The sequence below is a fragment of the Rousettus aegyptiacus genome, unplaced genomic scaffold (genome assembly GCF_014176215.1).
Source record: "Rousettus aegyptiacus isolate mRouAeg1 unplaced genomic scaffold, mRouAeg1.p scaffold_m13_p_3, whole genome shotgun sequence".
Classification (NCBI taxonomy): domain Eukaryota; kingdom Metazoa; phylum Chordata; class Mammalia; order Chiroptera; family Pteropodidae; genus Rousettus; species Rousettus aegyptiacus.
The window spans coordinates 145,627,532-145,647,568 of record NW_023416306.1 but is presented as its reverse complement, the minus strand read 5'-3'; the positions used below and the strand labels follow the sequence as shown (position 1 = coordinate 145,647,568).

Below are 20,037 nucleotides of genomic sequence, written 5' to 3'. Positions count from 1 at the left end.
ATAAATGTGCAGGAATTATTTTTAAAGAAAAGGATATGGAGTAACTTGGTTTTATTCTGTCTAGAGAATACAAACAATTAACTAGAAATCTGGAATCTATTTTAACACATATTCGATATTACCAGAAAAACAGAGCAGGCCATAGTTTTTAAAAAAGCCGAGGTTTGTGGTGGTGTTCTGTGGCATGACTCACTGACCTTACTGAGAAATACAAGAGTCATAAATACAGGGTCAGGCACATGCCTTTTGAAGCATGCTGGGCAACAGACCTGTTCCTTCCTTCAGCACACTTAGAAGAAATAATTTCCACTCAGATGACAGACTATCTATCCAATTGTACAATGTTGGAAAACATGGCAAAGATCAACTAACTAACCAATCTTAATTCCCCATCAGGATTAATCACTGTTAACATTTTAGTGCATTCCCAATTTTGTTTTTGTATGTGCCAAAAAATAACTACAAAACACAAAATGAACAACACACCAGCTACGCTCTAAATGAGTCAAAGAGGAGAGGCATTTTTAAGGCACTTGATAACATGCCAAATTATTTTCCATAAAGACTGTAACAATTTAAACAGCACTCAGAGGAAGACACACACACACACACACACACACACACACACACACACACACAAACACACCTTCTCACCTGATAAGCGAAGGGTATAATGTATTGTTGAAGCCTACCCTCACTTTTCAAAAAATACAGTGTCAAGTTCCTTATATCTAATTTCTCTGTATAAATAGCCAGTCAATAGGAATGATTCATTTTTTTTTCTTGTTTGCTTCTTCTTAGAAAGCATGAATTAGACATAAAGCAAAGGAAAAGTGAATGAGATACTACATTTTCAAAACGGATCTTTAGCTTGTTCCTCATAAAATACTATACATCTGTCTGAAGCTACGGAAGCAAAGGAAGAGGAACATCTGTATGGTTTTATACATTAAGAGAATCATTTTAAAAACACTATTAGCTAGCAGCAGTTGGTGAACAAGTGAAAATCACAAATACAGTCAATAAATTGGCCATTAGCTACATTCTGCTCAACTGCATTAAAATTCCTTCTCGGCAGTGACACAGGATAGATGAATGCATTGTTGGTACAAAATAAAACTCTAAGCTGGGCTGGGCTAGTTGTACATAGAGAAAAGTAACATACAGCACTGAAGTTAGGCAAGTGTTTAAACCTTGAAGGCTACCTACTTTGTCACAAGTGAACTGCATAAAATGAGGGAAAAATGAGTAGGCAAACTAGAGAGCGTCAAGAAAAATCAAGTCACTTATGCCAGATAAGAGTTCTGAGAATAAAGGGCAACATGATTCAAGAAGTAATTAAACATAATTTCTCTACTTCACGACACTAAAACTTTTTGCATAAAATGAAACTTGCAAAATGTTATATTTGGTTTATGCATGAACTTCCTTGAAACTATCCTCACTCCAATCAACACTGAATAGTCAGCAAATGTCCAACTAACCCAACAAAAAGAGGTCTGATTAAAACATCAATACATAAGCTTCTAGATCTTACATTTTTCAACAACTCCCCCAAAAGGCGTGGGGTGTGATATATAACCAAAGCAAATGTGGTGTGTATATAGCTCTGCTACCTCTTTGCCAAGTTATGGTTTCTGGATCGATATCCAATCTTGCAAATCTGTTTATCTCTTCATCTGTCAGTGTGGTAGGATCAGTCTTTTCAATGCCTAGTCTCTGAAGAGGTAGGAAAATTAAAACATAAAATAAGACAAAACAAACGAAAGCATAATAAATCAAAAAAATTTTTTTGATTCCCCATCTCCAGATAAGGTCCTCTCTAAGAAATATAAACCATGTTGAATTCAGAACGGAAAACTATGCTTCGTTCTGCTAAACCTTTATTTCCGACTGACCTGTGTACAAAGTTATTAACATGTTTGTCCCTACAAACCCTCACCAGAGGCACTTCCCTAAGCCTAGTGCTAAATAAACAGTGACCAAGAAGTGTTGTACCTAATTCACCGAACCCAAACATATTGAAAGGAAAAGCAATGAGCAGAGCTTTTTCAATCAGAAAATTGAGAAGCCCAGTTCCAATGTAATATTAGGAAGAGCAAAAATAAGAATCAATAAAAATCTATGTAAATCTCATGCTTGTATATGCTTTTTATGCAACATTATACTTTCACTGCCTTCTTGCTGTTCCAAAAGGCACAAAAAGAGTTTGTCTCTTCCTCCCCACAGAATTTGGAAATTTTATTTATTTACAATATGTACATGGATCACATCCTAAAATGGAAAATGCTTATAAAATGCAGTCTTTTTTCTAACTCATGGTAGATCTGGGTGGGCTCCAGCAAGCCCTACTCTTCCCATAGTTTCTTTCTTGGGCTATGAGGACTTTGTTTTAAAACCTCAGATGTGTTTTCAGAGCTGGTGCTCACTGGCTTGTCAAACAGGAGGCCTCACAAGCCTAGGACATGACACTGTTTACAGAAGGCAGCAAAGCCCCAGTCACGAGGCTGAGAATCTACTGTCTGACAATCCACTCGAGACTGAGCGCCCAAGGGGCAGACTGCTTTAACACTGTGCAAAAGGGGATACCTGGGGACCCAGGAAATAGGAGACTGAGGTTCTAAGTCCAACCTTGTGAAGAGTACTGAGGCCCTGGACAAGTTCCTTGATTTCAAATACTAGAGCTCTTTGAAGGATCATTTGAACATTTAGTCTAGCACCTCCCCATGCCTGACAGATAAGTTCCATTAGCAAAGGCAAGATTAGAAGTTGCTGGCTCTTTCCATGGCGGTTTGCTGCCTTGAAGAAGTCAACTCTTTTATAAGTCGGATAATAGTTGACTTACCTGATGCATAGGATTTTTTTTTGGGGGGGGGGGGGGGGGAGGAGGCGTTGTGAAAACAAAATAAGCTAAGGGATACCACACTGTGTAAAAGTTACTTTTTCTAAAGTCCAGAAAGGATTAAAGTACAATTCTAAATATGAACAGAATTGTAAAGCAAATAGAGCAAAATGTGAACCACGCATCTGGCTAAGGTGGAGCTTCATGTATTATTCCTGCAGCATCAAAATACAAAGTTGTAAAAATGAAAAGTGAATAGAACTATTGTCAATAATACACATACAAGGAATGTTTTTTTATCCATTTAACCACTGAAGGACGTTTGGGTTGTTTCCCAATTTTAGAGATTATTGACAGAGCTGTTAAAAACATTCATGTTTTTGTATGAATACAAGTTTGCATTTCTGTTGGATAAATACCTAGCAGTGGGATTTCTGAATCATATGGTACAGTGTGTGTTTACTGACTACAAGTTTTTTTTTTTATAGAAATTCAAATTAAATATAGAAGTAACCACTCCATGCTAGTGAGAGCAGGGATTCAAACTCCAAAAGCTGCCACGCTGGCATCCTAACTCCTGTCCATGCTATAAAGGAAATGTCGGTCTTCCTCTTAGCTGAGGGCAGACTGTGGTGCTCTATTTATTCCAGGACCAACCACTTGTGACTTATAGATAAATGAGAAGCAACCTCTACCACCAATCTTTGTTCTGTATATCATAACCTTAAGCCTATGGTTATGGATGTAACTTGAAATAGGCTACTTACTCTAAGGAGATTTTTACCTTCTTATTTATCACCCAATTTCATACAATAACAAAACTGAAGAAGGGAAAAGCTTACCCGTAACCTTCGTATTTGGATATCAGAGAACTTTCTCACTCCATTTACTGACGGTACCAAACGATTAAAGAGAGCCTTAAAGAAAAGGAAGAAAAGGTCTTATAAACAAGAGGAACCCCACTGCCTTGCTATATCTGCATCATAGCAAGTACCTTCTTGGTACTCGAAGGACCAACATTAATTCAAGTGCTTCAGCTCTTTCAAAAGTGCTCACAGGGCCTCAACACCATACCTTGTCAGTCTGGGTCAGTTCATGGAACATCCGGGCATCAATGGCTGCAGCAACGAGGTTATTAGCTGCAGTGATGGCGTGGATGTCACCAGTGAGGTGGAGATTAAACTACAAAAGAGTAGAAGCCACATCAGTCTTCCAACTTCTCTGCATCTTTCCAACACTCGTTCTATCGCAACCATATCAATTCCTATGTTAAAGGCAATGTAAAAATGCAGCCAGCACAGCCAGTGGACAAACGCCCAGACAGGCAGATCTGGAAAACATAAATGACTGCCTATCTGTCCTCAGAAGGAATTGTGGTTCTCCCTAAGTGACATGTCCAGTAACCACAGACACCACACCACCATGAGCAACAGTGTCTTTCAAACAGAGAAAGAGTACCATGGAGCAAGCCAACTCTATGCCTGTACACGTTTCCTATTTCTGGAGTTATTACTCTGAAGTTACTCCATGTTGGTTCTTCCCAATCTCATGCTTCACTTGATCACTCGCTTAAAATTATTATTCCCACTGAAAGCCAGACTTCAAGTCTTTGTCATGTCAGAAAACTAAGCTGTCTCACAAGTTTGCAAATTAAGAGGTTTTTCCCTTAAGCATCCATCACTGCTGCTGAGAAAGAGGTCATTTGTCCACTAAGATCTCTATGATAAAGCTTAATCTCTGGAAGGAAAAGATATGTTAAAGGGTCTGATTCGAATAATTCCAGGGCTGTTTACCTCTTCCATAGGAATGACCTGAGAGTAGCCACCGCCTGCAGCACCACCTAGAGGACAGGTCAAGGGTGAGAATCGTGTTAAGCATACTTCTTCACTAAGAGATTTGGAAGTCAAATAAAAGCAAAATGGATTCTGTAACTGCTATGCACATTTATTTATTTACTGTCTACAACCATTTGGACAGATTTGATCAAGTGTTTCCTAATTTTCTCTTGTCAAGCTAAAGCATTTGATCTTGCTCATGCTGAAGTCTGAGTGTAACCGACGAAACCATGAACACATACATACCTACTCACTATCTTTAGAAACAGGTTCCCCATGATTCCTAACATCTGTTAAAAAGACCTAGCATGCAGTTACATGAAGGCAAACTGGTTCAATTTCAATACTCTCATAAACGCTACTCAGGCATTTAAGAAAAGGAATACTTAAAACACACCAAACAAACATAGACTGCAAGTCTTTCTAAACAGGAGACATATGTTAGAAAACATGCAGCTTAACAGTTAGATTTTTGCTGACCCATGTGGATTATTAACAAGAGGCCAGTCAAAAATATCCAGGCCTTCGGCTTATCAGTGAGAGAAATAAATATCCATTTGAGCTATAGATTTTGTTTTGTTTTTTTTGAGGCAGAGACTATGCAATGAAAATGGGGAAAAGGAGGATATTGGGTTCAATAAACAGAATAAGGGAAAAGGCTCATTCTGACGTTAAAAAGGGACTGATAAGCTCAAAAGCAGAACTAAGTCAGCACACTTATGAAATATATCAAAACGATAGTCAGAAGAAGCACAAAGGTGTACCCCAAGTTAACATTTGTAGTAATCACTAGAACACGTAGAATACGTGATACCCTATTCCTAAGCAAGTGAGCTGGCTAACTCTAAGAACCTACTATAATTAGTAAAAAATAATTTTAATTAAAAGAACATTATGTTTGCAATATGTAGCTATCAAAAACTGAAAATGAAGTATGATTCCTGACATGTTTTCATACAATCAGAAGAAACAGTGTTGTCTTAGAGACTGAAATAGACAAGGGGACTCATTGTGGTAATAATCATGCCTTTGACCCAGTTGCCTCTGAGGTCCCATATTATGTTAGGAAATAAAAAATAATATGCATAAACTGCTTAACACAAAACCTGGTATAAAACATATACTCAATAAGGGTATGGCTTCTTACTCCCATGGGGTGAAACATGTGTAGGGTTGTCTGTATCTCTAGAAAGTCAAAATGGTGACTGGTAGCTATGATTAGCTTTATTGGTAACTGTTGACTATGAGTCCTATAAAAGCAGCTCTGCTCACATACTACCCATTCCAGGAATCCCTGTGCAATGTCAAACAGGGACAGCAGGAGCCGGGGTGATCTAATGAAAGCCTCCACTGAAAGCATCACCATAGGGGGTTGTGAGAAAGATACTCCTGGTGTCTAAATAAGCTGAAGACCCCATAAACATTTATGCGTCAAGTGGGCCGGGGAGGACTGAAGGAGAGGCAGGTACCCTCTGGCCACCCAAGGTCTAGACCTACTGATACCTTTTATTCCAAAGGTGGGGCCCTGAGAAGGCTGTCGTACACATGCAAAGACGTTCTGATGGAGGTGGGCGCCAAGGGCTTGCACCAGCCCAATTGTGGTCGTGCTTTTCCCTTCTCCCAGGGGTGTGGGAGTTATTCTTCAAGATGAAAGCAAAAGAGGAAGATTAAATTTACGGGAATTAAATTGATTTGAATTGCTATGCCAGACCGAACAGATACTAAAGAATGACTCTTATTCAGAATAATGACTTCTTAATCAGAAGACCTGAAAAGGATCTTTTCCAAGAGTCTTAACTCTAACTTCTCCCAAGTTTTAAATTAAAAAACACTGATGTGTTTTAGTCCTTCAAACTATAAGGAGCAAATATACTTTATCTTGTAGAAAGATACTGTTATGATTTAAATTTCTCAATTTAGTCTGAAAACCTAGCTTTTACATATGTAATTTTTTCCACATAATAAAAATGAATGTTCAACAGATATACTGAATTAATAAGTGTGAGGTTAAAAAAAGCAATTCCATTTGAAGACTAGGTTTTAAGACCCACCTTTTCCACTTACTAGATGAACAACAAATTTTCTCATCTCTGAAAGGTTATAATCCACTCTTAACTCATGGGGTGACTATTAGGACCAAATTAGTTAAAAATACCCGTGAAGACGCTAAAACTAAATGAAAGGAACCTCCACGTATATATGCCACCACCACTGGTAAAAACGATCGGGGTTAACAGGAAGATGTGATGGGGAAATGAACAGAAACCATACCCGGTCACCACTACGTATTTCCCATCGGGCTGCTGCTTCAGGCGTTCCAGCACGGACAGCAAGACTTTGGCCTTCGTTGCACCGTAAGATTCCACCTCTTCAGAGAACAGACCAATTTCTCGAGCCAGGTTACAAATGGGCTTTGGCTTGCAGGACCGTGAAATATCAATGTCACTTAAAAGAAATCCAGAAAAGATGTCAGCGTTGATTCACCGAATTAATCCCCTCACGGGAATGGCCCACCCCAACCACGAATAGAGCTTTCAGACGGGCATACGTATGGCCACGGCTACAAACCAATGACCCACAAAGTTTTAAACCAGGACAGTTTTATTTTTACCTTGGAACAGGTGTCTTGAGGTTAAGGTGGTTATACTGAATCAGCCACTTTCCTGGCTTAAATTTCTCCAGGAAACGATTTGCACTCTCTACTGTGCTCTAAACAAAATGACATAAATGGAACTTAAAGAGGTTAATAATTTAAACTCTACCTCATTTCTTAATCCTGGGTCACGCAAGTTCAATCACAAAATGAACAGCTTTATGATCTACCTATAAACATGCTTTAATTCCAGGCAAGGGTCTACAGGCACTCAAAATGTTCTGGGTTGCTTGCATCTCCCTACATCAGCTGGTGCGTGTTAAAAGCCAAAACATACCTAGCAAAGTCAGTGTGTGTGCACTTCTCTTCTCCTCAAGTTACCATATTCCAAAGTAAATTAGAATTGTGCCTCCCCTACTTTCCTCTACTAATATGACCGATTTTATTTGTTTTCCATTCCCTTTTTTTTTTTTCCGACAGATTCATATCAAAAGCTTCTGTACAGGTTTTATGGCATTTCTACTTGAATTCTATCAGTTTCTTAGAACTATTACCCACCTGCATTAGCATTGCCACTGTCATGGGCCCAACGCCACCAGGAACAGGAGTGATGAAGCCTGCCCTCTCTTTGGCCTCACTGTATGCCACATCGCCCACAACTTTTCTCCCATTTGGTTTTGTATCGTCTGTCAAGGGAGAAAAAAATCAAAGCAAAGTCTCAGAATTGTAATCCTGATGTCTATTTCTAAATTATCAACCATGACTGTTTATTCCAAAAACTCAGCAGAGCTTAGGGTGTGTAGTCCCAACTGGCTAAGTGTCAACTATACTTAAAAGCTATAGGATGACAGGTGTTTGCTATTTCCTAGGGAGAAATTTATTTTACTTGCAAAAATTCACCAGGTGCTTAAGTGTTTTTTCAGAACCAGAAGAATCCTTTTATAGCCTGTCAGGTAGCAAATAAAACACCAGCTGTTTTTTATTCTTATCAACTACCCAATATACAATGAGCACCTTTTAAAATGTTAATTTGTTAAGGCCTACAAAGGAATTTTTTGGGTGCACAAGCTCCAACTATGTTACAGCTGCCGGATACCGTTTCTACAGCAACTGTCAGCATTTTGTAAGCTCCATGCGTGAGATGGAGGAACAATTCAACATCCAATTCCAAAGATGAGCAGCTACTTAAACGCATGAGAAAGGCAAAGAATGTAATAATTATACTGCCCTTAAAAGGATTCAAGAATAATTACAAATCCTACCAGCAAAGAATAGCTATTCAAGAGAACAAAACCCAATAATGCATCACTGCTCCCTCACACAAAGGACATCCTACCCTTGGCCTCCGTGCACTTCCGGGGATGGGCTAGGGGACAGGGCTAGACCTTGCAGGGCTAAGGCTTTGGAGCAGGATCTGGTAGGATTTAAGCCACTTCACCATTTCTCTTTGATCAGATTTCCACAACCGAGAGAGGATGCTTCAGTGTACAGCAGGTCCTCAAATAACGTTGTTTCATTCAACATCATTTTGTTTTAACGGTAATGAGGAAAAAAAAAAATTTGATTCCCAACCAGGTCCATGGTGTGTGTGGAGTTTGCAAATTCTCCCTATGTCTGTAGAGGTTTTCTCTGGGTACTCTGATTTCTTCCAACATGTCAAAGATGTGCACATTAGATTAACTGGTATGTGTAAATTGTTCCAGTCTTAATGAGCGAGTGTGTGAGTGTGTGTCCTGCAATGGAAGGGCATCCTGACCAGACCTGGCTCTCACCTGGAGCCCTGAACTGCCAGGATAGGCTCTGGCCACTCAAGACCCTGAACTGAAAGAAGTGGATTAGAAAATAATGACCTTACTTGTTTTTGTTCATCTTTCTTAAATGTATATATAGCTCATGTTTATTTCAGTGTTTATTAGAAATGTTTTGGTCTTTATTTAGAAGTTTTGTGATGTTTTTTTGTGACCAGAAATATGCTATAAGAACTTAACTCTTGTTTATATCAATCAGCCTATAGTAAAATTGGCTTCATGATAAGTTGTTTCACTTAAAATAGCATTTTCCAAGAACCTATTGATGACTTTAAATGAGGACTTACTATACAGCCAAAAAGTCAGAATCAAGAGACCTGGGCTCTAGGATCAGCTCTTCCACTAACTGCTAGTCCTCAACCCCTGTGGGTTCCTTAGTGACCAGGAGTTCAAAGATGTGAAGAAGGATTAATACTACTTATTTTACAAGCTTGCTGAGAATCAAGTCAGAAAATGTACATAAACATAAGAGTTTCTCTTCCCAACCTACATACATAAGATATTTCCTATGTACTATACAGAACTAGTGAATAAAAACTCCTCAGATAGTTTCAGATTTCTAGAAGGTTATAAAGCAACAAGCAGAATATTTCCTCTCATAACCACTAAAGTCATTTCAAAATGCCAAGAAAATACTGTTAAGGGTTTGTCCTTTGTACAGATTTCAATAGTCTAACACTGAAGTTAGCTTAAAACACCCATGCATCTCTTTCTATTCATTGTTAGTCACTTTCTCCATGTTTTTCCATAAATAGGAGACATATCAAGTAAATACCGTGCTGGATTAGCTAAGGTTTGCCACTTAAGCAAACACTATCAGTGTTGGCTTGAGCACCCTCTGATGTATATACAGTATTTCATGGAAAAGTATGACGCAGTCTGGAAAAAGTGACCACTTCTCAATCTACTTAAGTGTATAGCTTCGGTAACCAAAAAACATCTTGGTTAAATATCCCAGGGCTAAAATTTCTCTTTTATTGGGCATTATATATACAAAATTCCAGCTGGATAATTTGAGATTAGATTGGGATAGGGTGGGGAATCTGTTCCCTCTTTTCATAACTCTTCCAAATAAAACAATATTAATCTAGCCCTTCTCAAATTATCTTTAGTAAGCTAAGCAGGAAGAACACTTTTATGTGTTTCTCTGGCCAATACATTCTGCTCTACACTTGAGACTTAAAAAAATATTCCTTTTTAGAAGAAAAAAAGTCCACACCTTAATTCATTCTTAATTCGACAAGTGTCTTATGATATTATCCCTGAGATCATGAAAATGATTTATATAATCAAAATATGAACCAAGAAGCAGCCCAGCTATGAAACATAGTGTTTCAAAAATGAACATTTGCAGAGAACAGTCTTTAGTCCCCCAGCCCACCACCCAAGGTCTGTAACTCAGTGATTCTGCGGTCCTCGGGGAATAATAAAATCCAGGCTTAACGATGCTTATTCACCTATATGCCCAGTATCAATAAAATTACAGTTGACTGGGAAGGAAAATAATGCTTTGCTTATTCATATTCAACCATCTATATGAGGAATAAATGTGAACAGGACAGTAAGTTTCATGTTTAAGTCTATATTTCATACCCATCTGCAAGATTTAAGATGCCCACCCGGGTGTTTCTTCATCTTCCTCAAATATGGTCGGAAAAAATGCCAAAAGCAGAAATATGATACAGAAGATGCAACGTTTTAAACAGAATGAGCTTGAATGCCATACTGCAAGTATTCACCGCGAGTTGTAGGAGAGCACTTTCTTTATCACCCATTAGATAATTACACTACAAGAAAATGAGTGCTCAATTATGAGTTAGTGTCTTAAAAGCCTGGTAGGGAGAGTGGGAGGGAGGTTAAAAACAGTGAAGGCTTGACAGTGACTAATGTTCCTGGCAGCTTACTGTCTGTATTTCAAACTTGAGATGGGAAGGGAGAAAAAAAATTATTCCTGCTACAACTCCCTTCGAATATTCGACAGATACGAGTGCAAGCAGTGATGAGGCATAACGCTGGACGTGGCGCCGCAGAGACCGAGCCCTGAGAAGTGGACTGTCTAATGGAAAAAAGCACAGGACACCGAGTAGGAGACGCAGATGATAAAAGAAGCTCCAAGTTCTGTGGGAAGAGAGGGAGGGAGAGAAGCATTTTCAAAAGGAGAGACCATCCCTTGTTGAGGGGACATCACACAAGGTTTGGAAGGAAGAAGGGCAATTCAGACAGAGAGGAGGTGGGGAGGAAGTGGTTGAGAGTGATGACCACAGTTGAGCTTATGCATTTGTGTAGCCCCAGGCCTGAGGCGGTGCTTGATGCACAGAAACAGTCACTCGATCAAAGACGGTTCTTTCTTGAATCTATGAAATATGTATACAAGCATTCACTGTGTTGTCTTTTCAGACTTTATGTTTGAAAACTTCGTGAAGAAAGAACAGCCTCCTCCACTAAAGACGCAGGCATAGACACTGCAAAGGAGAAACGAGGATGTGTGGGAGGTCGCGTGGTCTGTTTTACGAAGTACATGTGAGAAAAAAAGGCTGCAGAGGTGGCTGGAACTAGTACAGGCTTAAGGTGTCTGACGAGTAACATGGGAGGAGGTTCATGGGCCCATGTCAAGGTGAATATGGCAAGACCATGCAGATGGATCTGAGTGGGAGTCAGACCAGTAAGAAATTCACAGCAGTCCACACAGCTGAGACCGAGGACAGAGACGAGAAGGAAAATATCCTAATATTTAAAAGTGAATCCAATATAGGGATTGATTGGGAGGGAAACTAAAAGGTGCCAGACCTATGGGAAAGAAGAATGGTAATACCATAAATGAAAACAGGGAGTGAGGCGTCACTTAGGGAGGAGGATGCCAAGTACAGTTGTGGACATGGCTGTAAGGCTGGCTTTGTCCTCTCTGCCTAGTAAAAACCCAGGTCAAACACCTTCTTTATAATGCCTTCTAGAGCAGAGGTTCCCCATCTCCAGGCTGTAGACCAGTCCCAACTGGTGGCCTGTTAGGAACCGGGCCACACAGCAGAAGGTGAGCGGCAGGAGAATGAATGAAGCGTCATCTGTATTTGCAGCAGCTTCCCAGCACTAGCATCGCCATCTCAGCTCCACCTTGGATCATCGGGCCTTAGATTCTCATTGCAGCACTAGTCTCCGGTGCCCAAAAGGCTGGGGACTGCCGCTCTACAGGAATTTTGGCAGAATTGAGTCCCTCATCTGGAGTCTCCCAGAACTTTGCAAAGATGACACTATATTTTAAATCCATCCATCATTTGTTAAAATAAAGGGCGATGTCTACACGAAGAGAGTGAAATCTATCTCCCTCTTGCCCTCTCTCCCCGGACAAAGCTGTCTTGGGAGCTACAAAGGACAGTAGCTAAAACCACAGATTCTCCCATCAAGCCAATCTTCCTGCTAGGAGCAACCATGCCACCTACTAACTGCATGCACCCAGGGGCAAGGCAATAACATCGAACCCGAGCACTCCATGCCTAAAACGGAACAAGCGGTTCTCACTTAGGCGTCCCCTGATGACTTAGATAGCTTCCTCTGCCTGCCCCTCCACCAGAATCCACCTTCCTCCTCCAGCAACACTCACCTGGGACGTAATTGATTCCACAGTCGATGACTATTGCCCCAGGTTTGATCCATTCCCCTTTCACCATTTCAGGCTGACCAGCTGCAACCACCAGGATGTCACCTTTATTTACCTAGAGAAAGAGTGTTCTGACTTCAGTCATTAAACAGTAAAACATAAAAAAAAAATCTAGAAGTGGAAAGGAAATCCCCAAGCTTTGTATGAAATTCTTCACTGTCATCAGTGATGTTCTGCAGGCCACATACCATCTCTGATATCTCTTTATACACTGTGCTCAGTCTTATATACGCCAAAAAGCTCCCCTTTCACAAGGCATTTTACTGAGTGGGAAACCTAATGAGACCTTGTAGAGTAGGAAAGGCCTAGGCTGACGTCCCTGGAATTACAAAACGTCCAGAGACTGCTCCCTCTCCCATGGAATGTGGGGACTACCACCTTCCACAGAGCTCTGCTTGGGGATGATTAAAAGAGAAGGTGCTGGGCCTGTCACGCTTAAGAGACTGCAATGTCAAAGGAATGTGTATATGTGAGAATCCTTGGGCTCAGGAATCCAAAGTGGACGTCAAGGACAAGATGCGAGAGATGTCAAAGGACCACTGTCCTAGCCCCCAACTGATACTCATTTGAGATCTGCCTGCCAGGGGTCAATCTCAGTTCCTATACTGCTAATCTCTATCTACCACGAGGTAAACTGATACAGAAAGAATATAGTCGGAACAAAATCTGCACAAACTTGGACAAGTTTTTAATTGAATTTGTTTTGTCATCTTGTAAAATGTGACAAGGATCACAGAATTGTTATAAGGGTTACGAGATAAAAGCACTGGCAGTTTCTGGCACTTAAATGTTGGCTATTCCCATTATGTGAGAATGCCCCACCACACACATGCATGCATACATGCATACTCTTATGTGCATACGGACACACGGAGAACACATTCCGCTGCACTCCAGACCCCCTACCTCCTCGTCTAGATTGGCAGTCTTGGAGTGGCAGGTGGTCACTGTGGCATGGTTCCACAGAAGCAAGTCATGCATGGGGGCACCGACTATTTTACTGCGTCCAACGACCACAGCGTGCGTTCCGGCAATCTGTACCCCTGAAAGAAAAGCCAGCGTACATCAGAAAATTGGGAGAAAGAAGCTGCACTCCTCCGCATGCTACCTAAATGGGAAAATTCAGAACAAGTGCACAAAAACAGGTTCTTAGCATCAAAAAGCAATCTTCCTAAAAACACTCCTTCTTTGGAAATAATATTTTCAACTCCAGGGTTTCAGCTACAAATTGGTACTTGTACATGTGTCCTTCTTGCTGTAGGTTTTTGAGAACAGCTTAAGCCAAGATCCATTGAGTCACAGGAGAGTGGGAAGAAAACCTACACTCAACCAAAAAAGACACCCCGATTTACAGCTATATGGAAGAAGACATCAGATTACATTACATGGGAATGACAAGTAGGGGGCACGTACTGGGGCGGAGGGAAGTGAGAGAAATTAGATTACTATCAGTGATTCCCAACTTTGGTTAAATTTTGGTAAGAAGTTTGGTAACTTCTCTTCTGGCTGAGGGCCAGATCCATAGGATTTTATGCTGGGCAGTGATAAAGGGGAATTTTTAACCCTAGTAGAAAGCTTTCTTTTTGCTATTCAGCACCCTTTCTTCTGGCATTATATCAATGCCCTTTTCACGACTGACATACTCTACTTAATAGAGGTGGTTTGGTGGGGACCCAGTAATGACAAGTGATCATATGTCATCCCCTGGCCAATGAGATCCAATCCCACGACTGTTAGGCACAAGGACGGAACTAGGCTGGAGCTGCTTAGGGCCACCAAGTGGAGCATGAGAATGAGCTAGAAAAAGCAGAAAAAAGTCTTGAAGACTCCACCTGAGGCCCTTTCCCTAGCCACAGCTGAAGTGGACTCTTCCTCAAGGCAGTCTGTGTTCAAATTGCGCTCCCTGAATAACATTAATTTTATCCAAAAAGGACACGCTTCTATATAATGCTCATACCATAAACATGTTGGAATAAAGCCCTCAAAGTCTGAAGTGTTTAACAGGTACCTTGCTATTCTTTTTGGGAGTCAGCAAAGGACCTGAAGATGCATTAAGGCAAATGGCAGCTTCACAATCAATAAGAGAACGTGGGAAGCCTGTAGCTGCTGTTGCTCACAGGATTTGTTTTCATCGAGTTGCAACACACTGTTTACTAAATATGCTGCAGAACATAAGTTCAGTTGTGGGGCTGAACAGTAACAGCTGTCCTAAGACATATAGCTTGACCTTTTCTTGCCAACCACAGAAAATTCTCTTTTACATTGGCCCACACTTTCCACTTGAAACTTCTCATCCACTTCCTTTAAATAGGACACACTTCCTTGTAAAAAATAACCTCTGCTGAAAGTATTTGTGATGAAATTAAAACACCAAGATGCTGACTAGGTAATGAAGTAATACAGCCAACTGTTAAGAGATTGTTTCCAGCCATCTGTCTAGTCCTAGAACTACTGTGGGAACTTGGTGGCCATTACATACTCTCTGAATTCTAACTACCATATCGGTTATTCGCTTTGAACTCAAATCTTGGCTCTGCTGCCTTTTGGACAAATTACTCAATCTTTCTGAGCTGGTTTTCCCAGCTTTTGAACAATTAGAGTACCTACCTCATAGGGTTGTTGAGAAAACTGAGAATTTAGGTAAAGCCTCCAGCAGATAGGTCCTTGTCCCAATCAAGTCCATTTATATAGGGCCTACAATGTACCTCCTTTGTACCTTCGCATGTCAAGACCAGGCTCTAAGAAATGGTGCTTCATTTTTACCTGTCTCTTTGATGAGTTCCAAGCATCCTTTAGGTGTACAAGGGATGAAACAGTCATTTAGGTCACCTCTAGCAAGTTTTCCAGCACTGATGTTAGTCAATCTAAAAGAGTGAAAGCAATGAAGAGGGAAATGAAGGTAAATTAGGTGTTTCCACCCTTTAGAAGCAAATGCGGTGTGTTTCCAAAATAGAAATGTAATTGGAATCATGCAATGAGATATAGAAAGTCCAGCCATACTCACCCATCCACATCCTTTTCAGGTGCAATAGCATTGACCACTGCTTCAGTGTTAATAGGATTCTCTGAATCTAAAGGTAGCTGCACTATGAAGGCATGTATGGTGAGGTCTTCATTCAAAGACGTTACGCACTTTAACACCTAAAAGTAATACCACATGCAATTTGTATGCCACAGAGAAATCAAAAGGGTGGAGAAAGACTTTCCAAGTCAAAAGACAGGTTGTTCCATTTTCCCTCGAGTGGAGTCCTCTCAGAATGTACCTCCCCTGAATCCTGAGAGCAACTCCAAGTTTAACACAGAATGTAATCTCCAAGGGTCTGGTAAGAAATCTAGCCAACAAAAGAGTCAAGAACTTCGACAGTGATATTCTATTGTTTACAACTTACAATAAAATAGGGGCTATCGAACACTTGAAATGTGGCTAGTATAACTGAGGAACTGAACTATAAATTTTATTTCATTTTAATTAAATGGCCACACGTAGCTAGTGGCTACTCCACTGGCTACTTCAGACACAGAACCTTTCCATGACCTCAGCAGTTCTTCTCCTTGTCTTTTCAGGGTCAATACCCCTACCTACTGGCAACCGCGGCCTGACTTTAACCACTGGTGGTTTACTCTGCTTATTCTTGAGCATCACATAAATGGAATACATGTTTGGTTTCTAAGATGTGCATAACTACAGGCCAAGGATCAGTTTTTACTGAACACTGCAGGTGATCTGAAAGCAAATGATGCTGCAATTACACTTTGAGTACCAAATATTCATGCCCTGGGACTGTACCATTTACTCTGTAGGTATTTTCAAAGACTTTCTTGAGGTGGAGTCTGTGAAAAAAGAATTACCTGGAGGTCTTTTGTATGCTGAATACATCAATCCCTAAAGTTCCATTCAACCAAAAACCAGAGAGGAAAGCCTTCAGCTGCTCTCAAAACTCAGTTCCAAAAAGCTCACCTCAGATTCTGTGGCAGATCTTGGTAATTTAATGTGAGTGGCTTTGATCCCAATCTGCAAAAATAAACATTAGAAACAGGTGGAGGGCAAGAGAACTTAGGACGTTGGCCTTTTTTTTTTTTTTTTTTTAACAGATATGACTAAAACAAACCATATGGTATCGGTAATCATTTCACCCTCATAGGTTCTGAAAAACGAATCTCTCGGTTTGACCTACTCATCATTTACTTGGTAAATGTCACCACTGAACTTAAGCAATCTCATGTCCACTATTCCCACTTTTGGGGAAGTAAGCAGATCACTGATTGGAAAACATTTAAGGGTAAACCAGAGGCCGCAACTCTAAGTAACCCACTTCTGCCTTGCGAAATAAACTAAAGTCTGCTGAGGGAGAAAAAGTTCTTACGGGGAGGGACACAGAGGGCAAGGGGTAAGTAACCAACAGGGCCTGGAGTGGGGAGGGGGAGGGGGAGGGGAGTGACAGCACCGCTGTTCTCGGCTTTACCTCTTCAGCAGCCTTCAGCTTCACATTTATATAAAGATTGGAATCATCTCTATTGCCAACCTAGAATAATAAATACATGCAAATCAGATGAAAGGCAAAGTGTACAGAAAAGCTTCAAAATTTTTAGTTTTGATAAAAGGGATGTTTAATCATGAGACCCTTATTACAGAGAGCTTTAACAGGAGCATGAGGAGAATGTCAGGGCGGGATGGTGAAGTGAATACAGGTGGTATTAGAGATCCCTCCCCAAACAAGCCCACCTGATTCCCACTGAAAAAGCCAAAAACCGAAACCAAAACAAAACAAAAAAAGCAGGGGACATCTGCCTCTCCCTTGGAAACTAAGCGAGGATGCTGCACACCTGTCTGAAACACATGGAATTTTTGTGTGCCATTGAGCTGACATATCAGATCAACGGGGCATGCAGGACTGAGGAATTCTCATCAGGCAAGAGAAACACCACAGCCCTGGGAGGCAGGAATGCACAGAGGGCACATTCTCTATCCTCTCTCGTACCCCAAGGGCAGTGGAAAGCTCTCATGCCCAGCCAGGCCACATAGAGAAGAAAAACCTAGGGTCGACCTAATTCCAGCTTACACAGTAGAGACACCTATGTGAGGCAAAGGGCAGCCTGGGCCCCTCAAGACAGAGAGGAAGATGTGGTAAAGAAGCCAAATCCTTTGAACTACCATGCTAGGTCTTATCATGTTCCCTGTATTTCTTTAATCATGAACATTTTTATACTTTTTCATGATAACCATTTATCTGTAAAATTTTTATTTTAAAAATATTTTTCTAAGTTCCAGTGGTTGACATTTGTCCTTTTCAAGGTTGAAACAGACTCTCAAGGTGATATCCCATATAAGTTTGGCTTCTCTCAAAATTGCAGAGGGAAATATGGTAGGTCCCTGATAACAGAGACAATGGACATACGGCTCTTTTTAACAGGACCACCTCAGAGAAAGAAGTCAGCTTTAGTAACAGAGTATTTCCAGTCCTTGTCATGCTGATGCTGTTACCGGAAGCTCCCCTCAGGCCCGTGGAACACTGCCTTCCTCTTAGCTTTAGCTCTCCTTCATACATACAATTCTTAGTTTTGCCAATGAAATTGAAATTTCAAGAGAACCAGATAAGTCCTTAGAGGAGAATTTGATTTTTTTTTTTTTTATGAATTATTTGAACCTAATGCGTTAGTTGCTTCCTGTGGGGGCTTCCCTAGAATTTTAGTACTTCTCAAATTTCTTATTAGGTCATTTTCTATATATGTTCTTTGCCCTTATCATACAACCTTCATTGATTTAATGCACTCTGAGATTTTTAGATCAAAGAGGGAAGGAGATGGCTCTAAATACAAAAGTATTATTTTTAACATTTTAATTAATATTTATAATAACAGTTTGTTATTTAGAATTGAGTTTTAATGGTTTTATCACTCACTGACAGTTCTTTTAAAACTACAACTTCTCTCTTCTATAGTTTATCTCCATTCATTTCTCGGGAGACTGAAATGAAACTATATGTCACTTTTCGATGAAAGGTATTTGGGCATTTTTCTCAGTCTTCGTGTATCTGAAAATATTTCTGGATGAGAAAAGAGTCCTGTAATCACAAATTCCTAACTGGGCAGGTCACGGTGGCTAGTCATGCCCCAGGTCTGAAACTTCTTTAGTGAAAGGTTTTAAGCCAGCCCTGGCCATTGTTCTTGTGCGTCTAGGTTAACACACCTTTGAAATGCCAGAAGTAATAAATACCACATAATCTTAACTGTCCTGTAATCCAATTCCCACCTTTCTTTCTTCCACCTTCATATAATCTTCCTTATGGTCGCTCCTTAATTTCTAATATTTAAAAGAGACTGCAAGACTTACTCTCCAAAGCACCTGAGATCCTGCTTCCTGGCAACTATCATCAGTTTGGCTCAAATAAATGCTTATAAAAATTCTCTACAGGTTTGGACTTTTCTTACGTCAACATATTTTTCTGCTGTTCTTGCACTTGAACTCACTTGGCTGAATCTGAGTTACATTTTCCTTCAGAGATGGCTTCAGCATCTAGTGTTGTCTCAAGTCTTTTGTTGTTGTTCCTTTATTAGGAACTGCTTTCTGTCTGAATGTTTTGAAGAAATTTTTCTAAAACTCTAAAATTTCTACCAGTTTTAACAAGTGTAACAGTTATAGTTATGAGCATAAGTCAAAGTTTCATTGCAATCCTAATGCAAAAGAAAAGACCGCTTAGGAGCCAATTCAAGGACTCACTCTCAGGACAGGCTTTTTATAGGGGAAAATGGTTATACAATCATTGATAGACTAGATGTAAAAAGAATGTTTAGTTGAAGAACAGATTATCGACTGATAGTCAAGTGGGTGGATGGAAGACTAGTTTCCCAGAACAAATCTTAATCCCATTACAGTTTATCAAGAAAATCTGTTTACACATTTTAATTGAATGCTAATTTCTTCCTTGAAGGAGGTGAATTATCATCATCCAAACGAGGTCTTACCCACGAAAAGTTAGGGCCAATTTTTTTTCTTTTACACCAGGAGCCTGCAAACTGTTTCTGTAAAGGGCCAGACAGTATATATTTTAGGTTTTTCAGGCCACACACTGTCATACACTCTGCTGCTTTTCTGACCCTTTACAACCTGGGCAGCATTTGGACATGGGTCAGTTAATAGATCCCTGCTTTACAGCATAAAATATTTAGTTTACTGGAGCAATATCTTTTGTAGATATTCAGATCAATTGAATTTATTTTATTATTTTGTCCATATCTTTTGTGAGGACTAAATAAGCTGCCATATACAAAGCACTTTGTATAGTTTCTGGTAGGAGATAAGTATTAGT

The 20,037-nt window shown here is 40.2% G+C and overlaps 1 protein-coding gene across 2 annotated transcripts in view; it reads right to left on the bottom strand.

Annotated features, from left to right (window-relative positions):
* The window catches only part of MTHFD1 (methylenetetrahydrofolate dehydrogenase, cyclohydrolase and formyltetrahydrofolate synthetase 1), a 50,732-nt gene that overhangs the window by 15,328 nt on the left and 15,367 nt on the right, over nt 1-20,037 (bottom strand). For both annotated transcript variants that reach the window (XM_036217762.1, XM_016141743.2), the window contains exons 3-16: nt 17,194-17,253; nt 16,689-16,742; nt 15,735-15,871; nt 15,494-15,594; nt 13,637-13,773; nt 12,674-12,785; nt 7,829-7,956; nt 7,289-7,386; nt 6,949-7,122; nt 6,181-6,317; nt 4,636-4,682; nt 3,917-4,024; nt 3,685-3,759; nt 1,617-1,719 (exon numbers count right to left, since the gene is read on the bottom strand). In XM_036217762.1, coding sequence (XP_036073655.1) covers nt 1,617-1,719; nt 3,685-3,759; nt 3,917-4,024; nt 4,636-4,682; nt 6,181-6,317; nt 6,949-7,122; nt 7,289-7,386; nt 7,829-7,956; nt 12,674-12,785; nt 13,637-13,773; nt 15,494-15,594; nt 15,735-15,871; nt 16,689-16,742; nt 17,194-17,253 — 1,471 coding nt within the window. The remainder of the gene's footprint in view (nt 1-1,616; nt 1,720-3,684; nt 3,760-3,916; nt 4,025-4,635; nt 4,683-6,180; nt 6,318-6,948; nt 7,123-7,288; nt 7,387-7,828; nt 7,957-12,673; nt 12,786-13,636; nt 13,774-15,493; nt 15,595-15,734; nt 15,872-16,688; nt 16,743-17,193; nt 17,254-20,037) is intronic.